Raw genomic sequence first — 24,795 nt, 5'->3', positions numbered from 1 at the left:
TGCTGCAACACATCTCTGCAAACTAAACAGAGACCAACTTCCATGGTTTGTAATTTGGCAGGCCCTGGAGTTCAATCCCTGGCTGGAAATGGGTGTTCTATGTGAGTGTGCCTTCATCAATTTCAACCTATCATCACTCATCTTCACGATTAGCCAAATGCGGCAAAAAAGTGATGTAAAATGAACCAAATGAATGAATCAAAAACAACAGAAAATGTTCATACGTAAAAATATCCATAAGGTAACCATATTTTGATCTTCATATGGGAGATTTGAAATTCATGCTTCATTGTTTAATTACTATATGGAAAAATTCATGCCTCTGCCCATACACAAGAAGCAATTTTGATAATGACTAAATATTCAAGTTGAGGAAATTTTGATGAAGTATGATCGAAGTATTATGGTACTCGGTTTCATTAATGTCAAAATTCTTCATGAACTCACCTTTTTGTCTCTGCAGATGGACATTCATCTTCAATTGCAAGCTCAGTTTTTACATCTTCAGGCTCTACATTAACATTGTCACTCTCATTAGCTTTGCATGCAACAGCACCAAACTGTGATATGTCATCACTAGCATGGAAATTTTTACTATCATCGTGTAAAAATTCAGTCATCCCAGCACCAGAGTTCAAGTATATGTGAAAGGAAGCATCCTTTGGCTCTTCGATTTTCATTTGTTCCAACTTTGGTTCAGATTTAATAACTGATGATGATGGTGGTGGCTGGCAAGTGTTTTCAGCTGACTCTTCATTTGGTTCACTCTTGATTGAACAACTTATGAACTCAGGTTCTATCTTCAGTAAGTTGGACAAAGAGAGATAGTGAAACTCCATCTGTGATGATGAGGATAAGGCACTTGCTATCTGAAAATACATTTTGCACACAAACATCAGAAACAATATACAAAACATACATAAACAAGTAAAACGATAAATTGGAAACACGTACCAGATACTGGAAAATTTCAAATTTTTGCTGCCGCGAGTGACATCTTCAGTGATGTAAAAAGAAAAACTGAAGTCTTGTGAAGTTGTAAAGTGATGGTTAGGGAGGTTTGGGGAAGTTACTCGGTGTTTTCTTTCTTCTTTGTAAGGAAACGGGGTCTGGTTGCTCACATATCTGATATGTAGGCCCTCTCCCATCCTTTTCGTACTGAGGTGTTTGCAGATTCGGATAGGAGAGGATGATCGCTACCTGGAAGCAATTATTGAAAGGAATATTGTAATGGTTGGTATGTGATAGTTAAGGCCAAGTGTGGATGCAGTGGCAGTTGTCGATCCTGTGGTTGAGAGTTGTGGTTGGTTTCCCAAGAAAAAAGCTACCACAGATGTTGCAGGTCAGGACATTAAGGTTTGAGATGTAGCAGGCCCTTGACCTTTTGGGGTGAAGGGAAAATTTGCCAGTGGAAGTATGAATCTGGAGGGTGTGAAAAGTGTAGAAATTGGAGAAGGTTTTGTTTGCACCTTGGATGCTTGCATTTATGAGCGTGTAGATGTAGGTTTTGCGGTGAAAGGGTGATCTGGAACAGGATGTTTTGAAGGTTGGAGATGGGCATTTGAAAACAACACTGGTCTTGTCAGGAAAGATGTTTGTGGTTTTAGGTCATTGTGAATAATGTAGTATAGAGTGTGGCAGATTTTGTTGCGATGGGGATGATTTTGGGTGATAAGTAGAGGAGAGTTGGTGGCAAGTTTCTTGGTGGGATGTATGTTGCAGTTCGGGATATTTAGTTGGAAACCATGGTGGAAAAATATCCACAGTTGACGAGGATTGGTGTAAGTGGAGGTTGTAGTTCTGTCGGGAAATGGGTCAAGTGTTGAGGTGCTGTTCTCTGAAAGCCAGAGAGAACAGGATGGCTTTATGTGTGTGGAATGGGTGGGAGCTAGAAAAACGTAGGCATCGCATGTGCTTGGTGGGTTTGATGTGTGTGGGTGTTTTCAAATTAACTTCCCCAATTTGCTCATGGGGAAGGTGATCTGGTTGGTATAGCAGGTCCAGGTGAACTTGAGGGAGCAGAAGTGGTTGAGTTGGTATAGGGAAGTGGATAGTAATTATTTATTGCATCTTGTTTATCATGGCGAAGTTAAGGCTTTGTAGCCTTTTCTACCACTTCACCATGTTTACAACAACATTTAAACCATTACATAGAAAGGTAAATATTAAAATAAAGAGAAATATAAAATTACAAAGAAAAAATTTCAAAAAAAGGATAAAATAAAATACATACGGGAATAAAAACCTAACCTATACTCATGAGCATACAACAACACACACACACACAATCACATATTCATGACAGTAGTCAGGGATTTGAAATATGAAGGTGAATAAGGGTTTTCAGTGTTTTTCTGCGCTTAACTGTATTCAATTTATCACTAAATATAATGTGCTAACTATTTGTGCCCAATAAAAAATGTTTTAATTGCATCTTAAAGACATATGCTGAAGATGAGTTCCGGATTTCGAGGGGCAGTGAGTTCCAAAGACGAGAAGTAGAAATGGTGAAAGATTTTGAATAAAAATTTGAGTTATGAAGGGAGATGAGTAGTTGAGTTCTCCCTCATGATCTGGTGTCAAGGCTGTGTGATTCGGAAAGCATTGAGAATCTGCTCGAGAGATAAGCCGGTTCTTTTGAACTGATTGCTGAATAGAGAAGGGTGAGGTTGTGTACCTTTTGCCGATCAATTAATTTGAGCCAATTTAGCTTTGTAAATAAAACGGATAAATGGTCCCTATATTTCAGATCGAAAATAAAGCGGACGCAGGTGTTTTGTACTCGTTGAAGACGTTGAGTGAGATCATCTGGTAGTTCGGAATAGACAGAATCGCAGTAACCAAAGTGTGGAAAAACAAGTGTTTGATTTTAATGCTAACGGGTAGAAAATGTTTAAGCCGAACAAGAGCGTGTAATGCAGCGAAGGCTCTTTTACTAGCTAAATTTATGTGATCTGACCGTGAGAGATGCTGATTAAACATTATGCCCAGATTTATGGCTGTTTTACTTAATTTAATAGCTTTCCGTAAGACCATTATGGGCAGGAGGGACAAAATTTCAAACACGGAAAACATTGCAAGCCTATAATAATAGTTTGGGTTTTCGAAGGATTTATTAGTAGCCCATGATTAGCTGACCAAGTACTGATTTTGTTCAGATCATAATTTATATCTCGAATTGAATTTTCAATATTCTTTGGAGGAAAGGACAAATACAGATGAACATCATCTGCATAGATGTGATATTTGCAGTGTTCGAGTGCGTCAGGAATATGGTTAATGTACAGAGAGAAGAGGAGTGGACCGAGGACGGTTCCCTGGGGGACACCGGTGCTGATTGATCGTCACGACGATTTCTCACCAGAGTTGAAGACACATTGTTGGCGTTAATTAATATACTAACGGAACCAAGCTACGGTTGGGTCAGAGAAGTTGTACAGGGAGGATAGCTTCGATAGCAGGATGTCGTGGTCAATAGTCTGAAAAGCTTTACTAAAGTCCAGAAGTACAAGAATAGTTACTTCTTTAATGTCCATGGCGTGTCTTATGTCGTCCGTCACGTTCATGAGCGCTGTGCAGGTGCTATGGTTGTGCCAGAATACCGAGTGGAGAGAATTTATTAGATTGTTTCGTGATAAGAAATTACGCGTTTGGTTACTGACAACATGTTCGAGAGCTTTAGACAGAGCCGGAAGAATACTTATCGACCGGTGGTCGCCGAGGCTGAGAACTTCGTTTGTTTTCGGCAGAGGGTGAACCTTAGCTAGTTCCAAATCGACGGGAATATGCCGAAAGACAGGGAGACATTAATTGCCTGTTATAGGAACGAGAATGTACGGGAGAATTTTCTTAATCATTAAAACAGAGATTTCGTCTATTCCCACAGCAGTGGATTTTATTTTATTGAGAGCTGACTGAACGTGTTCTGGCTGAATGGGCGAGAAGAAATATTTTGGTGCGGTGCTGTGAATGGTGGTTGAAATCGTTTGTATTGTTTCTTCCCTTACATTATTGTCGAGTGTTTGAACCTCACTGAAGTGTCCAGAGCATGAAGATGCTGTCTCTAAAAAGGAGGCATAGGACAGGTTTTAGGGCTTGGGTCTCCAGGAACTCTTGCTTGAGTTTGCCCATGAAGAGGTTGGCACAGGAGAGGGCCATTCTAGTACCCATAGCTGTGCATCGAACAGGGTTCCCACATGAACCCTAACTGCATTTTCCCAGAAATTTCCCTGCATTTTCCAGAATCCTCACATCTTTTCCAGAGTACAAAAAACCAGTACACTATTAGTTTAAAAATATTCTACATGTATCTCTTTTATCACTAACACTGCCGATCTGATACATTTATAAACAGTCTGTAATTTAGTAAAATATTTTGCCATTTTATTATTATTTTTATGAATAAAACATATAATTCATGACATAGGTTTGTAAACCAAATGACTAAATAGGCAGATCCTTTTCAAAGGCAAACTCTACTGCAATCACCCAGCTACCTACATTAATGAACCATTCATCGAATATTCAAGGAATATTTCCAATTTTATATCAGATGAGTAGAATATTGATTATTATCAGTGTGCATATTAAGTAAATTTTGTACAGCAGTATATCAGAATCAGTCAAAAACAAAATATGTTCAAAAATAAAATGACATCTTTGTGCACATAAGTACAGACAAAGTCTTTTGTGAGAATTTTCACATTGTATTACAGCACACAAAATAAATTTAAAACACATTTTACCATCAATACTGTCACAAGTTTGGAAGGTGAGAACTCTCAGAGAGAATGAACATGTGAGTCATTGCTAATTAAGCTACAGAAGTGATAGCGTACCATACCCGTTCGATTAAGAAATATTGACCCTGGCAGACCTTGTCAGCTCCTGCTCAGAAATGTGTTGGGTAAGTCTTTCACAGGAAATGGTAAGAACACTGGCCTTTGGCGAGAGGTGACGAGAGGCCAAGCGAGGGTTTAAATAGGTGCGCATGAGAGCGACACGAGGGCTTTTAATCTGGAATCATCGGAGAAGCAGGAGCTACTGGTCTTATTTCTTAACCGAACAGGGTAAGCTAGTCTACACCCCATTCTGCCATTCGCATTGCTCACTTCAGTCTAAACCGAATCATGAGTTTATTTTAATGATAAGTTAGATATTTGTACCTGCCTGTTCAGGGCTGTCTCTACCATCAATAGTATTTAATCGGGAGGGGCAAGTTACATCCCTATTTAAGATCCCCGCGTTCAGGTTGGAACGCTACGTGGTGAGATGCTTGGGCTTTTCATCCATTTTCCTGAAATAGGATGAAAATTAGAGATACGTGTTCGAGTTGCGGAATTTTTCATTTATATCATTCGAAATAAATGAAAATTGAAATTTGTTAAATAGTGACATGTCAGAATTGTTTTTCTTCGCGAATCTTTATTTTTGGGGCAAGCTGCGTAGCACGCAGTTTTAATGTTAATGATGGTTAATGTCGATACTCAGCTTTAATTCAGTCCTTACCCACCACACCCCCACCTAATAGGCTAATCACCCGCTGCATTAAATCACATTACAATGCGGAGGAAACGAAAATAGAATGTTTCTTTGGTAGCCACGGGCAATGAGGCAACAGCTCTGCGCCCTTGCTTCGTCGCGGTTTTCCGCGTCGATGCGATGTGGCATAAGGTCCGTTCGTCATTCCGCGTGCCGGAAGGTTCGATGTCGGACATTCGAGTGTCATATTCCGCCCAGAATTTGGCCAGCCCGGGCACGTCTACCGACGAGCCCTTGTCATTCCGCTCCTAGTAACGCCGTGGTTCGCTCGAACCCGGTACCTTCGGTCAGGCCCTGATGGCTATGACAGAACTACCACCTGGGAAATTTTCATCAATTCCCAGGATTTTATCTAAATTTTGAAAGTGGCATTTGATTTTTATGACCCTTGTCCTTGCAGGAGTCTCTTGAAATACAATTTGGTAATTTTTTTTACATGCATTTGGTGCGTGACTTATAATAGTTTGGCTATAAACGATACGACTCAATCACACCATAGTGCGTGTACTTAGTGGGTCACAGCAGAGAGTATTCCTGAAGTCAATTGTGTTTTTTAATTAATTAAAGTCCTTTAAAGCTTCAATTTCATATATATTTTTAAAACAGACCGTAACTTGTTAATGATCCGAAAAATAAGGCCATTTGTGTTTATGTGGTTTAAGTTTAAACTGTTAAAGATTATCGCAAGGAGGATATTTAATTTTATCACGTATAGTTTTGAAATGCACAAGGTTCAGTAGTCGACTCCATCGTAATTAAAATGACTGAAATCTCCTCGCCCCAAAGAATGGGAGCCTTGGTACAAATAATTGTAGTGCAAATTGATAAGGAGATAGTCGAGAGAATACATGAGTCAGTTGCAGTGCATTTTTTTATTTTACCTTATTTAAGGATTTTTTTTACTAAAGTAAAGTTAATATGTGAAAAAACGAAACGCTAATTATATTTCTAGGAATAGAGGAGCAATTATATGTCCGCTACTATACGTTGACGTAAGTAGTCAGAGTGACGCTACCATTCGGTTAGAGTATAACCCGCTCGTTGATTCAATGTTCTAGCTAAGGAATAATAATAGGTGTTTTTAGTTGTACGCGCAGAAATACCGGTAGTGAAATATAAAAGAGTGCGCAAGTGTTTATATATATGTTTTAAGGAATAGAGGAGCAATGATGTCCGCTACTAAAGGTAGTAAGTGTGACGCTCCCTTCCATTAGTTTTAAGGTTATGTCTTCCCCTACGAATTAATTGTGTACACAGAGGTACCTGTAGCAAGAGGCATGACACTGTCATTGTAGCGCAATGACATAAGAATGACTTAGTCTGCATGACTTTTAGTTTGTTAAAACACCATAGTTAGGCGTAAGCCAACTTGTAATGAAAAGTAGAACGAAACGTAAGCGGTATTCATGGCGTGGAGTATTTCACATATTAACGAGATTTTTTTGTTATTATCCATATATTTATTGTCTCTTTCAGCTATTTATTAAAGGATAGCTTAATATTCCTCCTTTTGCATTTTCTAGCTTTGAATTTTAAATACCTTAAATTTCATGTGTATTTATATTATGATATTTATATTTCAAGTTACGTCATTCCTTAATGTTTAAATAAACACTCTTTAGCGTTATTCAACAGATTTCGTGTGGTTACTTAATCGCATCGAAAATCACCAAATCACTAAATAGCGATAAAAGTTAAAAAGAATGTTTAAATTAAGGCAAAACTGGTTGTCATTTTTTTTTATTAAATAACGATGAAGTTTTGCGAATAGTATAATCAATCAAGCCCTCCCCTTAGGTATAATCACGTTTACATTCCGTCAGCTTACGATAGGTTTAAACACGCAAGTTTAATCTCTGCATCGAAAGCACGATTCATTCCTTGTTTTCCTTTTGTTCCTTCGAACTCAGGATATGTGCAAGACTCAAGTCCAGGATTTTCCTTCCATGTAAGTAGCCAGATTTCCGTGCGGAAATTTCCAGTTTTGCGTTAGCGGAAGAAACATATCCAATTTCAGTCTCAGAGAGAGAGAATTTGATGACACCTTTTTTTGTGTGTCAAGTGTCGGGATGGATGCGGAATTTGTTGTAGATGAACTCTACACTCAGGTGGCTTCGACACTGACATTCCTAGCCTCAAACCGAGGTGTTAATAAGAGCCTCTTCAAGGGCACTTATTTATGCGATTTTTTTTTTCGTTCCTTCAGAATTTTCATTTCCCGAATGAAATTTAATTACTTCTTACAGATTAATTTCATGTTAATCTTCGTAAAGTAGGTAATATCAAGTAATTGGGCTTATATTTTAATCTCCCACACGTCATAGACTTTAGTTGAAGTAATTAATGATCTTAACTTCATTGGAGCCATGTCATTTACTCTTTTATTTTACTTGTGGCTAGGTCCATTTTAACAGCTGTGACGTTACCAAATTTTGGGTTAATTTTTTTTTTCGTCAGTTCCTCATTTTTTACAATGCTTTGACACTTCTGACATAATATTAATGGATTTCGTCGGGTTATTTTTCTGATACCAGGGGATATATTTTATACCATCTACATATTACTTTTATATATTTATCAATATTTAATCCTAGATATTTTCGTTTATTTTATTGTATATTGATCATGTCCCAACAAAGGGCATTTAGTGATATATCATAACTTTAGTTTTATATTGCACATTATTTTATATTTTGGGAGAAGCCAGGCGCTATATATAATTTAGTCAATATATACATATATTACTTTTGATGAAGTCATATTTTCATTTTAATGGTGTTCCAGTGTTAAGGCGTCAAATGACATGTTCCGCCTTTTATTTTATTTAGCCTTCATTCAAACTTTGTTTTATAATTTATATCACTTATTGGGCAGTTTATTTTATTTTAGTTTACTTATCTTTACTCATGATTTTCACTTGCCTATAAAAGACGATTACGTTACACATTTTTTATATATTTTAAATATTAACTGACTGAGAGGAATGTAGTGTTTCCAATGTCCTACCTGTTTCCTACCCTGTTCGGAAATTCCACGAGTTCAAGGAATTTCGAAAGTAGTCCAGCGATTTTTTTTGAGGCCGGAAGAAGAACGCATTCCTGAAGGCTTTGGAGCTCACCAGCCTCCTTTGGATTTCAGCGGTGTATGTCACTGGTGTGAGAGCTGAAATCGCCAGGGATTTTCACCTCAAGACGCCCCTGCTGCTGTTATGCATCTTCAATAATCACAATCAGAACGACCTATCCCCTTTTGGTCGTCTTCGCCCCTGTTCCCATCATCTACCACCAATTGGGACCAGCGTAGCAGCAACGAACATCCTATCCCAAGTGACATCCCAGGATCGGAACAGCGTCAGGAACACCAGAAGAAATTTCCTCTTACAGAGCAACCCCCCCCCCCACGACTCTAACCCCCTTAAGAAGAAGCATGAACATCTTTCATGTACATCGTCCCTTTTGCTCTGTAAGGCCAGGCAGTGTACTTCACGACATATTGGAACTTTCCGGGTACAGTCAACGACCCAAATGTGTTCAGACCCCACCCCTGTGGATCAGCAACCTGCCAGGCTACCTGTGAACAGTTTCATCATACCAGTGGCCATGTTTAGTGCACCTTCTTGGAGTGATCGAGGCGTCGCAACCCCCGGACACCTTGCATACTGTATGCAACGGCACGGTACACCTTCCGTTTTCGCATGCAACCAGAGTACGAAATGTGTCGCCATACGATGTGTGCCGGAAATATGCAATGGCGTCTGCTGTGAACTTTCGGGGGCCTATCATAACATTTCCCCCCAGTGTCCGCCATTGTACAACGCATATTTTGGGGCTTGGAAAAGCTACTTGGAGTGGCTTTCCATGGACTACCCTGTGATCGCCGCCCCACGGCCAACGTTTTTTCATCTGACCTGTGCTGAACAGTATTCCTGAACTTTCCACACCGGGATTCGAACCCGGTCTCCCAGTGCAATTGTGATCGGTCAAGGACCGTGCATCTCCCGGAACAATGCTTCATATCCCAGGACTCTGTGGTTTGAGTGTATTTGGATTGCCCTGCCTTATGACTTCGCAGGTCATAGTGTGCCCACATTAGTGTGCTACGAACGTCAATAGCAAGTGAAAATTTATTCTTCAATTATATTCTTCTCTTCGTGTGGTTGCGGATAGCCAATACTGCTTGTGTTGTTTCTTTTATTGGCTTCAGTGCATCCATGTCAATGTCGCGCAGTCCAGTGGAGATTGGTGTTTACCACGTTTTTTTTGCTCTCGCCTCGAACTATCAGCCTGACGAGGCGAGCATACGGCCTCAAGGTTTCTCACGGCTTACGTTTGGCGCTTAGTTAGCAGTTGTTCAGATGCCATTACCAATCTCTCCGAGTTGTTATGCGAAACGCAGAAGCCACTCGCATGGCTCGGGTTACGATCCAGTGTGATGAACGTTCCGCTGACTTCGCGGACCTGCGAACAACACTTGCTATCGCATGTTGATATACCGTCAGCATCTCTCATTACGAAAGACTCTTCCAGCGTGTGGCTAACAATAACAAAGACTTTATTTCAGCAGTCAAGCTTGAGCTTAATTTTGTTCCATTTAATTTTCGGTGAAGGGTCTCTGACATTTTTTTTATTATTTTATTTTATTTTATGTAACCTTTTTCATGTAATAAAAAATACTTTCAAATTTTGGTGAATGGCAGAAGGTTCAATTTAAACTTTTAATGATTACAATTTCAATTTTAGAAATTGTCTCGCAAGAGGGAGTGTCGTACCATACCCGTTCGATTAAGAAATATTGACCCTGGCAGACCTTGTCAGCTCCTGCTCAGAAATGTGTTGGGTAAGCCTTTCACAGGAAATGGTAAGAGGGTTTAAAAACGTGCGCATGAGAGCGACAGGAGGGCTTTTAATCTGGAATCATCGGAGAAGTAGGAGCTACTGGTCTTATTTCTTAACCGAACAGGGTAAGCTAGTCTACACCCCATTCTGCCATTCGCATTGCTCACTTCAGTCTAAACCGAATCATGAGTTTATTTTAATGATAAGTTAGATATTTGTACCTGCCTGTTCAGGGCTGTCTCTACCATCAATAGTATTTAATCGGGAGGGGCAAGTTACATCCCTATTTAATATCCCCGCGTTCATGTTGGAACGCTACGATAGGACGGTATGCTTTAGCATTCATGATGGAATTGGGGAGATTACAAAACCCACGTGGCTGTTATAGCACGCTGTAAGATAGAGAAGTCAGCTGGTGAAATTTTCAACATCCTCCAGAAGTTTCAGATTTCCAAGAGGTTCATGAATTGTACTATCCAGTGTTTCATTGACAAAAGTTGTAATTATTAGTATGAGATTATATTTTCGTCCTTCAAATGTGCTTCATTGGGACTCAATGATTTAACTAGAAGATTTTCCCTGACAATTTTATCTTTTTCAAATTTGCTGAGATTTTTGCTTGGTCTTCAATGTTGAAGCTGTTGCTGTAAGGAGAAGCTAGACTAGATGGATCAGGAAGTTAGGGATGGAGTTGTGGGGGTTTTGGTCTGCTACTGAGGTAGAACTTCTTGGAGTGGAGGTTGAAGGCGGTGAATGATTGATATGGTTTATTTATTTCGCTCTTCTGCCACTTTTATGTGATCTTGACAATGAGAATGAATGATGATATGATGAAATTGATGAAGGGGACACTCACAAAAAACATTCATGACCAGGCTTGGATTCAAACCCTTCATGTTATAGCTCAGCATGCTAACTACTCCACCATAGAGGACGGCAGGAAGCCATTGAAATGAGTATGACCATAGAGGACGGCAGGAAGCCATGGAAATGAGTATGTTGGTGCAAAGGGAAGTTATTTTAACGATAGCAAGGATGGTGTTTGTGGACAATGGTGTAAGAATGTTGATTTTTCTGGAGGAAGTGGTTGGTGTCACGAAGGTAGGAGGGCAGATCCTTCACAAAAGGCAGGAGATGGAAGTCTGCAAAGACTGGAATTCCTTCTGTGGTTGAGTTGTGGCTGGGACCTAAGTTTTGATCTGTGCTGTTTTTAAGATTTTACAATTAAGAAAGGCTTATGAATGCCACTTAGTGTAGTTTTCACCCTTTCCTTAACATGTAACGTATATGTATTGTATTGTGAATTGTTTGCATGAGGTGCCTAATAAATTGAAGATTTAGTGCCATTTTCCTCTGTAATGATGATTACATTGTTCCACATGCACTCAATGCTGACATATTTGCAGCATCACTTAATCGCTAAATAAAATACTACTGCAATATATGTAGTATTTTGATACATGTATGAAATGTATGCTACATAAAATATATTCCACCCCTGTTATATAAAATGTAAAATAAAGATGCTGCAAAAAAAAAAATTAATTGCGATGATTTTCTGCAAGATATTGTCCTACTGTGACCACTTAATGAAATTATGGCATTTTATAATACTTCGAGTAGGCACCACTGCCATATGTTATATGGTGATAGAGTAGGTTCACCATGAAATAAAATGTTGCACATGTCATGATTCGTAAAGTCTTAATAGAAAGATTTTAATGGCAATTCTGAAAGTATCTCTAGATTGTAGTAGTTGCAGGCTGATGATATCAAATGACTCCCTCGAATTTCCAGAAAAAAATTCTCACAGGAGATTACCTGATTACAAAATGAAACCAGAAGTATCTGGGGGTACGGAAAGGACATTTGTGGAGTTACAGGCATTAGAATGTATTCCGAGACTGTGTTTTTTTTCATAACAACGGGATTGTAAAAATATTTTTATTATAATTTTACCACTTGTCACTAAATCTTAACTGAAATCACTTTTATGTTAAATATAATGATACTAATTAATTTTGAAGGCAGACTCAGCCTATCTGCCTAATGTAGCAGCAAGCACCAACAAAAGAGGTTGAAAGTATTTTTCAGTTGAACGGAGATAGTGGCGAGAGAAAAACTTTTTGTAGCAAAAATGTCTTAAGTAATGTGTAGGTGGGAGTTTAGTATTTGCGGTTGCCAAATATACCATTAGTTTTAAAGGGGAAATATTTTTTCCTAGGTACCAAAAGCTAATCGATGATACAATGGGAAGAAGAGTACTGCAATGAGCGTTTATTGCTCTAGCGTCAAATGGTTCACACAGACAACGCTAGATAGCATATGGAATTGAGAGTTTCAGCCCATAATCATCTATTGATTTTCATGTATCACTATGCATTTGTAAGATAAGACTAAACTATATTTTAACATGGAGATGATGACTGTGGTCACTTAAGTTTCAATTTTGCTGTAATTGAATACACTCGCATACACATGGATGAAGGATATTTCTGTGTTGGGAATTGCTTATGGTTTGCCTGTTAAGCTGTAGCAGAACAAGAACATTCTTTCAGGTATTCTCATGAAAGTGATTCAATGTATAAAATAAACAATGCTATGTGCAGACTAAATTCCCTGAACAGTTATGCACACAATGAAGGAAATGACCTCGACAATTGAATCAGATTGTTTTAGGAAGGTACTAGCACCGGAGGCAACCAACAAGTGTCTGGGCATTAAGAAATACCTACCTGGGGGTCAAATTTACCCCCATGTGCCTAGTTAAGGGTTAAATCAGAAGATTTTGTTGATAAAAAATTACTGATTTAATTCACTTTGGTGAAAGTACATTCATCTCATAATCATTTAATGGTGTTTATTAGGCTCTCAGAAATGAAAAGAAAGGAACAAAATATACGTATATGTACTGATGGGGTGAAGCTCATATGAAAGCAAATGTAATATGTAAACTCCAAACACATTTAAATTTTTCAAGATTTAAAAATCGATAATTTTTATATGCAAAAATAGCAATCACTTTATGTAGAATAATGTATAAAATAAAAAATAATGTTAAACCATAAATAGTGCCATAATCATTAAACTGTAAATAAACATGGCAGCTCATATTATGCAAACTATCTTTTATTTTCACTAAAAGAAAAGTTACTGAATTTATTATATGAGCATTAACACACTCAACAAACATTTCCATAGTAGTTTCATATACATATACAGTATCAGGAACAGAAAAAATGTATATTTACATGTATTTTTTTCATTGGCTTTAATCAAACTGTTTAAATATTTTACAGTTCCGTTTTCCACAAAAAAGAATTTCCATATGGAAACAGGTATCTATATGTATGGTGCCAGAAAACATACAAGCAATTTTAAGCATGTCTCCTTAAAAAAAGAAAAAAAAAATCAGACCTAAATTAGGGCTTAGCCTATATCAGTGGTATCAGTATCGGAAAGTATCGGTTTGAATTCATCTACCGATACCAGCCGATACTCTTCGGGCATTTCGGTCTTTCACAGGTTCTACAAAAATGGCTCGTGACACTTTCGCGGAAACTAATAATCCTGGAAATTATGTAAAATTCGAAGTTTCTTCTTCTCTTGCCCAAATTATGAAAGAAAAACTATATTTTCTGTTTAAATAACATCTATTTTAACATTCTGATGTGATTATTCAATATTCTAAAGCCAATTTATTGGTAAATTCTTGCATATAATTGGAGAAGATTATTTGGACACCAATAGTGATCAATATTTTGAACAAAATTTAATTTTGCAATTTTCAAGTATCGCTATCGGTATTGGTGGGAATCGTTAAGAGTATCGGCATTGGAATTGGTTCAGCCCTAATTTAATATAAAAAATCATCAAAAATGACTTTTTAATAAAAATCATATTTATTTTCCCACCCTGAGGATCTGCCAGAAATCCGTCAGCCCTCATTCACCAAACCCCTCATTGCTCACTGAAAATGCATCTTGCACTATTAACAGAGAATTCTAATATATTCTTCGTATATCTGCACGATCTCCTTTCCAAGCTCCTCACTCAACCTCCATGCAGTTAAGAAACAACCACCACATACATGTTTCAATATTAAAGGTTTCATTTTGACTGACCATTCCTAACATTGAACAACTACATTAATTTCGAAAAAAAATGTCCTTAATCTTGAAGCAACAGTAACCTGGAAGGAATGGGGGAAATCAAATGAAACTACACTATATTGTTCATTGAAGGGAGGTTGTGCCACTGAGCTGCAAAAAAGGGGGCAGGAGAGCTTCAAGTGTATGGCAGAGATAATGGATACAATAACATCAGTTTTCAAAACACGAAGAGAACCTTCATGTGTGCACATTGCAAATAAATTATGCAATGAACTATAGCTGTCTTCATAAGAAATAAGAAATGATCATCATACGCACAACTTATCTGTAATGAAAATCAAGAACTCGAAAGCAACAACTCAAAAAAGTTTCACTCTGTTTACGTACAGGAACCATTATCTTACGAACCATTAACCCCTGTCTGAAACTGACACCCTTCTATCTTCTCTAAATTTACAGGATATATCAATTGCTGAAATAGAAGAAACAATACAGAACCTTAAACCTAAAAAAAATGGCAGGGCCTGATCATATCAAGGGGTGTGGTGAAAGTCTAAAATATTCACTACATATACTCTTCACCCTTGTAATACAAACATAGAAATTTCCAGATAAATGGAAATTGTCACAAATTTGTACATACCAAAAAACATCAGACAAATCTAAAATTTCAAACCACAGACCAATTGCGATACTCTCTGCATCAGCTAAACTATTAAAAAGAAACTTCACAAACACTTTTTTGCTCACGTCAAAACCAATTCTCTCCTCGCACCAGCATGGATTCGTACCAGAGAGATCTGTTGTGATGAACATCTTAGAAATCACAAACTTCATTTCCACTGAACTTGACAACAAAGGCCAGGTAGACATTATATACACAGATTTCTGCAAAGTGTTCGACACTGTAAACCATGTTATTCTCTTGAAAAAAATAGTGTTTTATAACTTCTCCTTTTCCCTCATAGATATAATGTGCTCGTATCTCTAAAACAGAAAACACTAAATTATCAAGGTTGCTGCTCCCATGAATTTGTAGCTAGCTCACGCGTACCTCAAGGTTCTAATCTTGGTCCCAGCTTAGAAATTCAAAGAAACTCTTATTCGCTGATGACTTAAAATTCTATAGGAGCATTCACAATGAAGATTCCATTAAATTACAATAGGATATTGAAAATCTCAACGCATGGTGTAAAGCAAATAAAGTTAATCTAAACCATAAGAAATGCAGGGCTGTAACATTTACCCTATTGAAATCCCCAATACACTATAAATACGGAATAGCACACACACAAATAAACAGGGCAAACTCAGTAATAGATCTTGGTTTAGTGCTCGATGATACATTATCGTTTCAGTTACACATTACAAAAACTGTTAATGACACGCATAGAAACCTGGGGTTCATTATGAGAACTGCAAAGGAATTCAATGAAAATAAAGCGCTGTCATCATTATTTAACCTATATGTTAGCCTTAAATTAGAGTATGCCTCTATAGTGTGGAGTTCACAAACCAGTAAACAAATAGATCTTATTGAAAAAGTTCAAAATAAATTCACTCGTTATATAGTTTTTAGGGAAGACGGTGTATATACAAAGGTGATACCTCCCTTGCAAACAGAAGAACGATACATCACTCCTTTTTCTTTTCAAACTTCTTAATGACAAATTGGATTCTACCTCTTTGCTTTCAAAAATAGCTTGCTATGTCCCCCATCCAAAGTTGTGATCAAGAAAGCAACTCTTTGCAATTTCCCCGCACCCGTACAAAATCCACAAAATGGCTCCCCTGAGAAGAATGTGTATCTTGCATAATGAATGGTTAAAGAGGGGTGTACACTTAGACATATTTGCTAAATTTTCTGAGTATAAACACTATTTAATGGACAACATTCTTACTAAATTTTATTTTTTGTGCTTTCTTTCCTTTCTTTGTGTATGTATATATACGCATACATATGTGAATGTAATTGAGTAAAATTTGATTCATTTTTTATCCATGGTAATATACGAGGGAGAATCAAATGAAAACCGCAAAAGTGCATTTAAAAATCTTTCTTTCTTTCTTTCTTGGCATTTGGAAATTTGCAGACACAGTCCTTGACGTCTTTCCGAGCTGGTAGTATGAAGCAGTGCCGGTAGGTGGGGTTGGATGTCAGTAACAGCTGATTCAAGATGGCGGCACCACTATGCAGTTGCAACAAGCAGGAACAGCATGGAGTTATTCGATTTTTATGGAGTGAAGGTGTGAAACCGGTTGATATTCATCAGAGAATGCAGACAAAGTATGGGGACGCCTGTCTGTCACAGCGGCAAGTCTAAGAATGGTGCAAGAAATTCACAGAAGGTAAGACTTCATTGACTAATGCTCCCTGTCTGGGTCAGGCTCAACAAGTTGTGACAGAGGAGTCCATAGCCACAGCAGATCAGCTTCTTCAGGAAAACAGGCATGTCACCCTGGCTGAAATGGTTTCCTTGCTGAATATGAGTTTGGTTCAGTACAACCCATGGTGCAAGATGAACTCCACTACAGAAAAGAATCCACCAGGTGGGTTCCTAGACAGCTGACACAGGAACTGAAAGTCTGTTGGGTTGACGCATGTCAAGAGCTGCTGAGGCGTTATTAAGAGGAGGGTGAGAAATTTCTAGCTCACATTGTCACCGGGGATGAAAGTTTGGTGCACCATTTTCAACCGGAGACAAAACATGCAAGCAAAGAATGGTGACTTTCATCTTCGCCGAAACCAAAGAAGTTTCGCAGCCAGCCCTTTGCAGGGAAAGTCATGTTGACTTTACTCTGGGATAAGAAAGGTCCTATTCTGGAATACTACATACCTCCCATACGACAATGAGTAGTGCCACCTCCACCGACATTCTCAAGAACCATTTGAGGCCAGCGATACACACAAAGCGAAGGGGATTGCTGATTGCATGTGTTTTGCTTCAACATGATAACGCCTATCCTCATTCTGCTCGTGCAACCATGAAAAACATCGATGACCTACGCTTCAAGTGCCTTCCATATCCACCATACTCACCAGATTTGGCACCATCTGATTTCCACATCTTTGCTTCATTAAAGGAGCACTTTGAAGGGCAGAGGTTCAAGTCTGATGAAGACGTCCAATTGGCGGTACACGACTGGCTACACAGTCAACCATTTTTTTTACTCATGCGGTATCGAAGCACTACCTATCCGATGGTGTTAAGTGCAATGAACTGGGAGAGGACTATATAGAAAAATAATGTACAATCAAACATTATCCCTGCATGAAAGTAGTGAAAAAAAATTAATTGCCGTTTTCATTCGATTCTCCCTCATATAAGGATGATATATGTAACATCTATCTATATGTATATTTTTTTCTGAAAATGTGTATAAATACTATTTTTATGTGTATAAATACCCAAATGTAAGACATTTACTGTGCACTGTAAAAGAGCATATGCCGGTTGTGCGAAGATAATAATAAAATTAAATAGCTGTGAGTACCAGAATTAGGTGCAGAGTGTACTCTGGAGCAGAGAAAGTGTAACAATGTTCACAGCTACTTCAACATTCCAGGGCAGCTGGCCCCTGTGGCAGAGTGGTTAGCACATTGTGCTATGATGCCAAGGGTCCCTGGTTTGAATCTCAGCAGGGGCATGGATGTTTCTGAGTGTCCATTCATCAATTTTATCATATCATCAATTATTTCCATCTTTGAAATTAGCAAAAATGCAAAGTAAAATAAAGCAAATCAATCAATCACCAGGGTGAATGTAAGATATATCATGTATGCTCAGATACAATGTTTAAGGCAAAAATGCTGCTTGCTTTGTTGGTACTCTGTATGAAGCAACTGACCCAAAACAAGACATCATCTCACATATTGATGAAGTTATATAGTTGGGTGGACTGTCTTCAGAATTCTAAAATACAGCAAAAAAATCTGGAAGTATTTTGCATCTTCGCTTGGGAAGGAAGTAGTGGATATAATTGGCAAACAAACAATATCAATTTTTGGTATTCATGTAATAAGTAAAGTAAATCTGCGCCAATTGTACAGACTGCTTCAGATTATTCAAAAGTAGTTAGAAATCTCGTGCAAAAAAACTAAAGTTATTTTGATAAATGAAGAAGCAATTTTACGAGAGAATTTGGTGAGATGCTCAGCCAATTGCAACCATGAAATCAGTACATACCATAAAAGCTATTCCAGGTACATGTTTATATACCCATGAGAATGCTCTCTACCTCCTGAATTAGAAATTCATGTGAATGCCTGTGGGAGCATGGAAGACTGGGCCATAGTAACACATGACGACAAACACGATACCGGTGAAGTTACAAGGAAGGTTGATAATAAATATGAGATATCCGTAATGGTTAAGAATGGTGACACCAACCACTAGAAGTGGTTTTTGAAAACTAATAAGTTATTGTACCCATCCTCTCCTAGTTAATTCCAGAAAACAATTCAACTTTCATGATGTCAGGTATTGAAGTGTGATGCCAAACTATTTGCACTGGTGATTCAGTGGCTTCTCTGAAATTGTAACAGTTCCATATGCTGTATGTTGAAAGTATATTTTACTTTGGAAATGTTCTTCCATAAAAATTCTTGTTCCAAATGAAGAACTCAAGATTTTGATGATGCAAGGGACAAGGTTGCGAGGTACTTCATATTTCCATATTCAACATTCAGCTAAGTAACCCTATACTTGATAAATAAAAATAATTCAAATGTGCTAATTATATGTATCTATAAAAATGCATCCCTACCTGATGTAAAGTTTTATAGTTTTTCACTTGTAAAATGACATTTGAAGGGCTCGAGTGTAAAACATGGTTAGTGACATTTTGATCATTTCTGAGTTCATTAAGAAAAAAAGGTTATTAGAAGCTTTATTGTAGATGAATTGTTTTTGTTTTGTGTTTACCAATTTCACAAACTTCACTGAGTCCAAAACAAATTGTGTGACATGGCAATTTCACTCGAAAATTGAAGGATGGCACATTTTACTTTGTAACTGAATTACCAATATGTCACTTCCATGTTTTACACCAGAGCCCTCTCATTTTACTTTACAGATTTTTTTAAAAACATTTTCTAAATAATTATCTGTTCTTTTTTTCATGATGGTTTAGCTTGTACTCTAACTAAATACCATGGATAAAAAAATAAAGATTGCAATGTTATTTATTTGATATCCTGGTATCTCTTTTCAGAGAATTGCCCAAATTACTTCAGATGTGGTAATGACAGAGAATTTAAAGTGTAGGGGACAGCTGGGCAGAACGGACACCATGTGACTGCAATCAACACAGAATTTCTTCAAAACTACACATGATATTTCAGAAAATTTACCTAAAATTAAGACTTTCGAAGTGTTGAATAATTTCCATTTTTTAGGGGGTCTGATGGTCCAAATTACGATTGTCTACTTCCCATATCATCATGGTACGAAGACATCTTTATCCTGGTTCGATTTTTATTTATGGCTATAAACATGTGATTCGTATTTCTAGCGATTATTTACTGCATGATTCATTGAGAATTGTTTCTCACTTCCATATATTCTTATGTGATTCTTCTCTTGCATTTAGCCATTTGATTACTGTCGTCTTGGTTAAGTAGTTAGGTTAGGCAAGTCAGGTTTAGTGATCTTAGTGTTCAAATAACATCTTAAATGCTTTTGTTGTTAGGTTATGTTGGCCAGGTTTAGTGCTCTTAGTGTTACAGTAATTTCCCTGAATGCTTTAAACATCTCGTCAAGTGCGTGCTGGTCTCAAGCACACCCTTTGAGCCTCGTGTCAGCCATATTCTGTGGATTGCATTGTCAATGGAAGGGGGGATATTTGCGTAAGGTACATTTTACAACTTCATTTTGCTGATAAATAAGACTTTTCAGAACTGCAAGCACTGCTAATTACTTTCAGAAAGCTTCAAATTTACTTTCACAATCATTTCCACTATTCTGAGATATTTTCCTTTCTTCCATGAAAAAAATTGCTATGTCATAGGAAGAGCAGATGCTTGAGTACAGTACTTTAAACTCTTTTTTAGCCGATAAATTGCACTTTTTGGAACTCCAAACAGTGGTAATTACTTTCACCAAGGCTCAAATTTACTGCAACAATTGAAGGGGTCCACCATATAATGTTGTAAGTGACAAAAAAGTGATTTTTCAGAAATGATTTGATTTGATTTGTTGTTTTAAGTCCACTACATGCACAGTAAGGCTAATCGGGACTGGAACTATTTTAAAGTGTGATCCGAACCACTTGTGCCTCCACCGGGTATTGAACGTGGGACCCCTTCCTTGATTACAAGACGAAGACATCGGGGAGGCCCTTTTCAGAAATGAGCAAAAACATTTGTAGAATACATGGGCATTTATTTTGAACTTTTGTTTTTAGCTAGAATGTATAGTTCGTATAGAAATAAACATAAAACCAAAAGAACAATTCATTGCAATAAGCCATTAACGTGTTAGAGGGCTTTTTACACCATGTAATGAGGTAACAAACAACGTTGTAAGCGACTGGCAGTTACGTTATACCGAAAACTACCTCAACAAGGGAGGGGGCAGGAATGAAAAACACAGTAATTCTGTAAATACCTTATTTTGTGATACAAGTAAAGCAATAGTAGATAAAAGTACAAAAATGGTATTATAAAATTATAACATAATGTTAAATGAGGATAATACATTTTCTTGTGGGTTAACATTTTCATTACTCAACTTCAAGTTCTTGGTAAAAGGAAACAAATTCTCGTGGAAGATACTGACACATATCATCCAAATCTTTCTTTTTGGCAGCCTTTATATGGAGACGACCTTCGTATAGGTTGGGAAAAGCAGCCACTTTCACTTGGGGAAGATTTCTCTTGGCTGGCCCTTTGGATTGTTTGGTCAAACAGTGCATTTGCCATGGTTGTAGAACGTTGTGGGATGTTCTTCCATGTAATGTTGTCAGGTCATCATTGACGATTTGGTACCATGCATGGTCTGTAATATTATATGATTTGGTGACCAATGAATGCAAAATGATGTCCAAGTTTTTGAAATCATCTCTACACATGACATATACGTCAAACTGGTCGGAACTCCTAGCATTAGCAATAACTTCTACCCATTGAAATGGGACATACACTTTTTTCCCCTTTTCTGCTCATTCAATAACGGCAAAATCCCTATCACAGGGGAGAAAACTGTGGCCAGTAGTCATAAACTTTTGCTCAACAGTCGAAAAGCCCTCATTTACTACCATGTGTTGAATTAAAGCTATCATGCACCAGCTGTTATTTTGCCCAACACATCTGTCAGACCACAACGTCAATTTGAGTGTTTCGCCTTCTCTCAGTTTGGAAAAATGTAGTTGTATATACTTCAGGATACATGATGATATCTCTGCTGACCCTCGCTTGGCTATGGTCTCGTCCCAAAAAAACATCATAGATTTATTGTTACCCTGATTGTGGACAGCAAGATTGAAACAGGACAACTGCCTTTGATAAAATACGTTATTATGGGTCAGATTGGGACAAAATGAAACCTGCTGCAGGTCAACACATAAAACAATGTTTTCTGCATGTTCCTTGGCATTTTTCGTGTCTTCTGTCAGTGACTTATAAGCAAGATCTGCCCTCATGTGATGAAGGTTACTTTCATTTGCAATTTGTCTCATTACCGCTTCATTGTTCGTTGAAATAATATGAACGTGCAAGCGGTCACAATATGCACAAGTATCGTACCGGGGCAGACCAAATCTTAGTTTAAAATCAGAATTGAAAATGTCATGGTACAGATGAAGCTTTACTTTAACTTCAGGATATTTAATGCAAAAAAGTTCCCACATTTTCCTTACATTTAGCCCTGCATCCAAACATTGTATTTTACTCTCATGCCTTGAATAATGATTTTCCTGCCTTGGGAATGAGGAAATATGTAGTTTAATAAGCTCCCAAGTCTCATCTGATGTCTTTCCTTGTTTCTCGTGTAACCCTCGGTTGTCTATAAAAGATTTATCAAACTTTATTTTATCAAGAAGTATCTGTACAAGGCGAGGTGTGATCTTCAAAATGTTGCATAACATTTTTTGGCATATTCATACATTACTTTCCTTCCTTGGAAGATAATACTCTACAGTGCAATGTCTTCTAGAAATATCTTCACTTACTCGTCTGAGAGTAATATTGACAACCTTGATGCATATTTGAGTCAAAAATATTGTTTGCTTGTTGTAGTTCAGTTTATAGAAGTCCTGAAAGTGCTGCAACATTTCCGCATGATCGACGTCTTCACATTCAAATTGACAAGAGCAAACTCTCCCCTGAAAAACAAATACAATAATATAATATTAGAGTAAGCAGTGATGGTAGTATTTAAATAGATACCAAGGCGTATTTACATTATTTTGCCTGATAACGATTTCTAAATCAACATACTGCTATTTATATTTCAATATAACTACTAATCTTCACTAAAAAGGAAGGTTGAAATGTGAACCAAAATATAATACATATTCGTAATAAGGAGCATCATCCCTTTCACTTGGACACCCAAAGCCATAATACAAAAATAACATACAAAATTGGTACAAAAATATTTTGCCCAAACAAGTTTTCCCTAGATGTCGGGAGGTACAAAGAAGAATCGCGTCAATTTTAGGCTTGCTCGAATGTATTGTTCTGGAATCAAAAATGGGATGCCGACAGACAGACATATGTACAATTTTGTCTACGGACTCTACATTATTCAAGGGTAACACTGACTGGTTACAACGTTATTCTACTCACCTCTTCTGGCATCAGTTTTCCGGGTACAGTTTTTTTCTTCTTTGTTACATATGGCATGCCAGCATCCCTCAAAGCTTTCCTCTTCTTATCCTCCCAATGCGAAACATTAACTTTCCGTTTTTTACCGTTATTTATGCATTTTTGATCACCCAGTGACAGAGTAATGCCCGACACAGCATCCGTTGTTTGGCTCGGTTTGGCACATACAACGTTCTTCCCGCGACAAGACCCGAATTCCCATGCTTCTCACTTAGGTTTGCAGTGCTACCAACCTAATATATCATCAATCTAAATTTACCACATGGGGGGGAATGTCGCATACTCCGTTTTTGCCACAAAATCTCCACATTGGATGAGGGACAGGCTATACTGTATGCAGATGACACAAACATTATATTAACAGATCACTGTGAGCATGCCTTAAAAAATAAAGTAAACAACACATTGCTAAAGCTTGATAGCTGGTTTCAAGGAAATAATTTAAATCTAAATACAAGCAAAGCAAATTACATAAATTTTACAGCCTCTCTCAAAAAAAAAAAAAAAAAACCACTTAAATATTAATGTTAAGTCCAAAAATACAGACTTAATGCACGCAAAAGAAACTACATTTCTGGGTATTGTTTTAGATGAACACTTGAAATTCTCAAACCACATCAACATGCTTCAACAAAAATGAATTAAATTCTGTTTTGCACTGCGTGCAAACATTACCAGCTTTTGGTCTGTCAGAAGTCTCTATGTAGCAAACTTTGAATCAGTAATAAGGTATGGAATCATGAGCTGGGGAAACAAGGCATATAGCTCCATACTGTTTAAATTACAAAAAAAGAGCACTTCAAATTGTGGCAGGTGTCAATGCGAAATAATAGGGCAGAATTCTCTTCCGTAACTTCTGCTTGCTGACAATACCCTGTTTGTATATCTATGAATGTCTGGTATACATCAAACAAAATATTAGTACTTTTGAAACCAATGAATGTATCCATAGCCTGAACACGAGAAATAAAGACAAAATTCAAATGAAGACATGCCATGCCGTCTTACTCTCTACAAGAAGGGACCTAAAAACTCAACAGCTGACCTGTATAACAAGTTGCCAAGAGAGTGAAGACATGAACTAAAAGTGGAAAGGTTTACAAATAAAATCAAAGTCATGCTAATTAAACATTCATTTTACAGCATACAAGAATATACAGAGGCAACACTCATCTTTTGAATGCATACAGACATATATATTGGACAGAGTGTGAAGGACTCAAGGTCTTGTGTACGTGTAAACAGAATAAATGTTAAAAGGTATGGTTAGTTACCATAAATGCAGAGTTGCTGTTGTACATCAAACTGAAATTGTCAAGTATAATATCTTTATATGCAAGGGTTATAATACACCAATATATATGTGTGTATCTTAGGTTAAAATTACCAAAATTATTATCATGCACTTCTATTTGACATGTCCTATGCTACAGATGTGCCTACTTGTACAAAATTGTAGTCCTTGGATGCAAATAAATCA

At 37.4% G+C, this 24,795-nt stretch overlaps 1 protein-coding gene across 1 annotated transcript; it reads right to left on the bottom strand.

The window, feature by feature from the left end:
* Window positions 1–443: 443 nt before the first annotated feature.
* Window positions 444–24,795, bottom strand: LOC145981390 (uncharacterized). Its single transcript, XM_083114629.1, has 2 exons — window positions 24,759–24,795; window positions 444–869 (listed from the first exon to the last, which is right to left on the bottom strand). Exon 2 carries the CDS (start codon window positions 837–839, stop codon window positions 444–446), a length of 396 nt encoding a protein of 131 aa, XP_082970755.1. The 5' UTR covers window positions 840–869; window positions 24,759–24,795.

This window comes from Lepisma saccharinum, chromosome 29, assembly GCF_977018435.1.
Source record: "Lepisma saccharinum chromosome 29, izLepSacc3.1, whole genome shotgun sequence".
Classification (NCBI taxonomy): Eukaryota; Metazoa; Arthropoda; class Insecta; order Zygentoma; family Lepismatidae; genus Lepisma; species Lepisma saccharinum.
This window is presented reverse-complemented; position numbering and strand designations above follow the sequence as displayed.

What these genes read in the sequence shown, in the direction of transcription:
- LOC145981390 (XM_083114629.1), bottom strand. Translation starts at nt 839, where the DNA reads ATGGAGTTTCACTATCTCTCTTTGTCCAACTTACTGAAGATAGAACCT.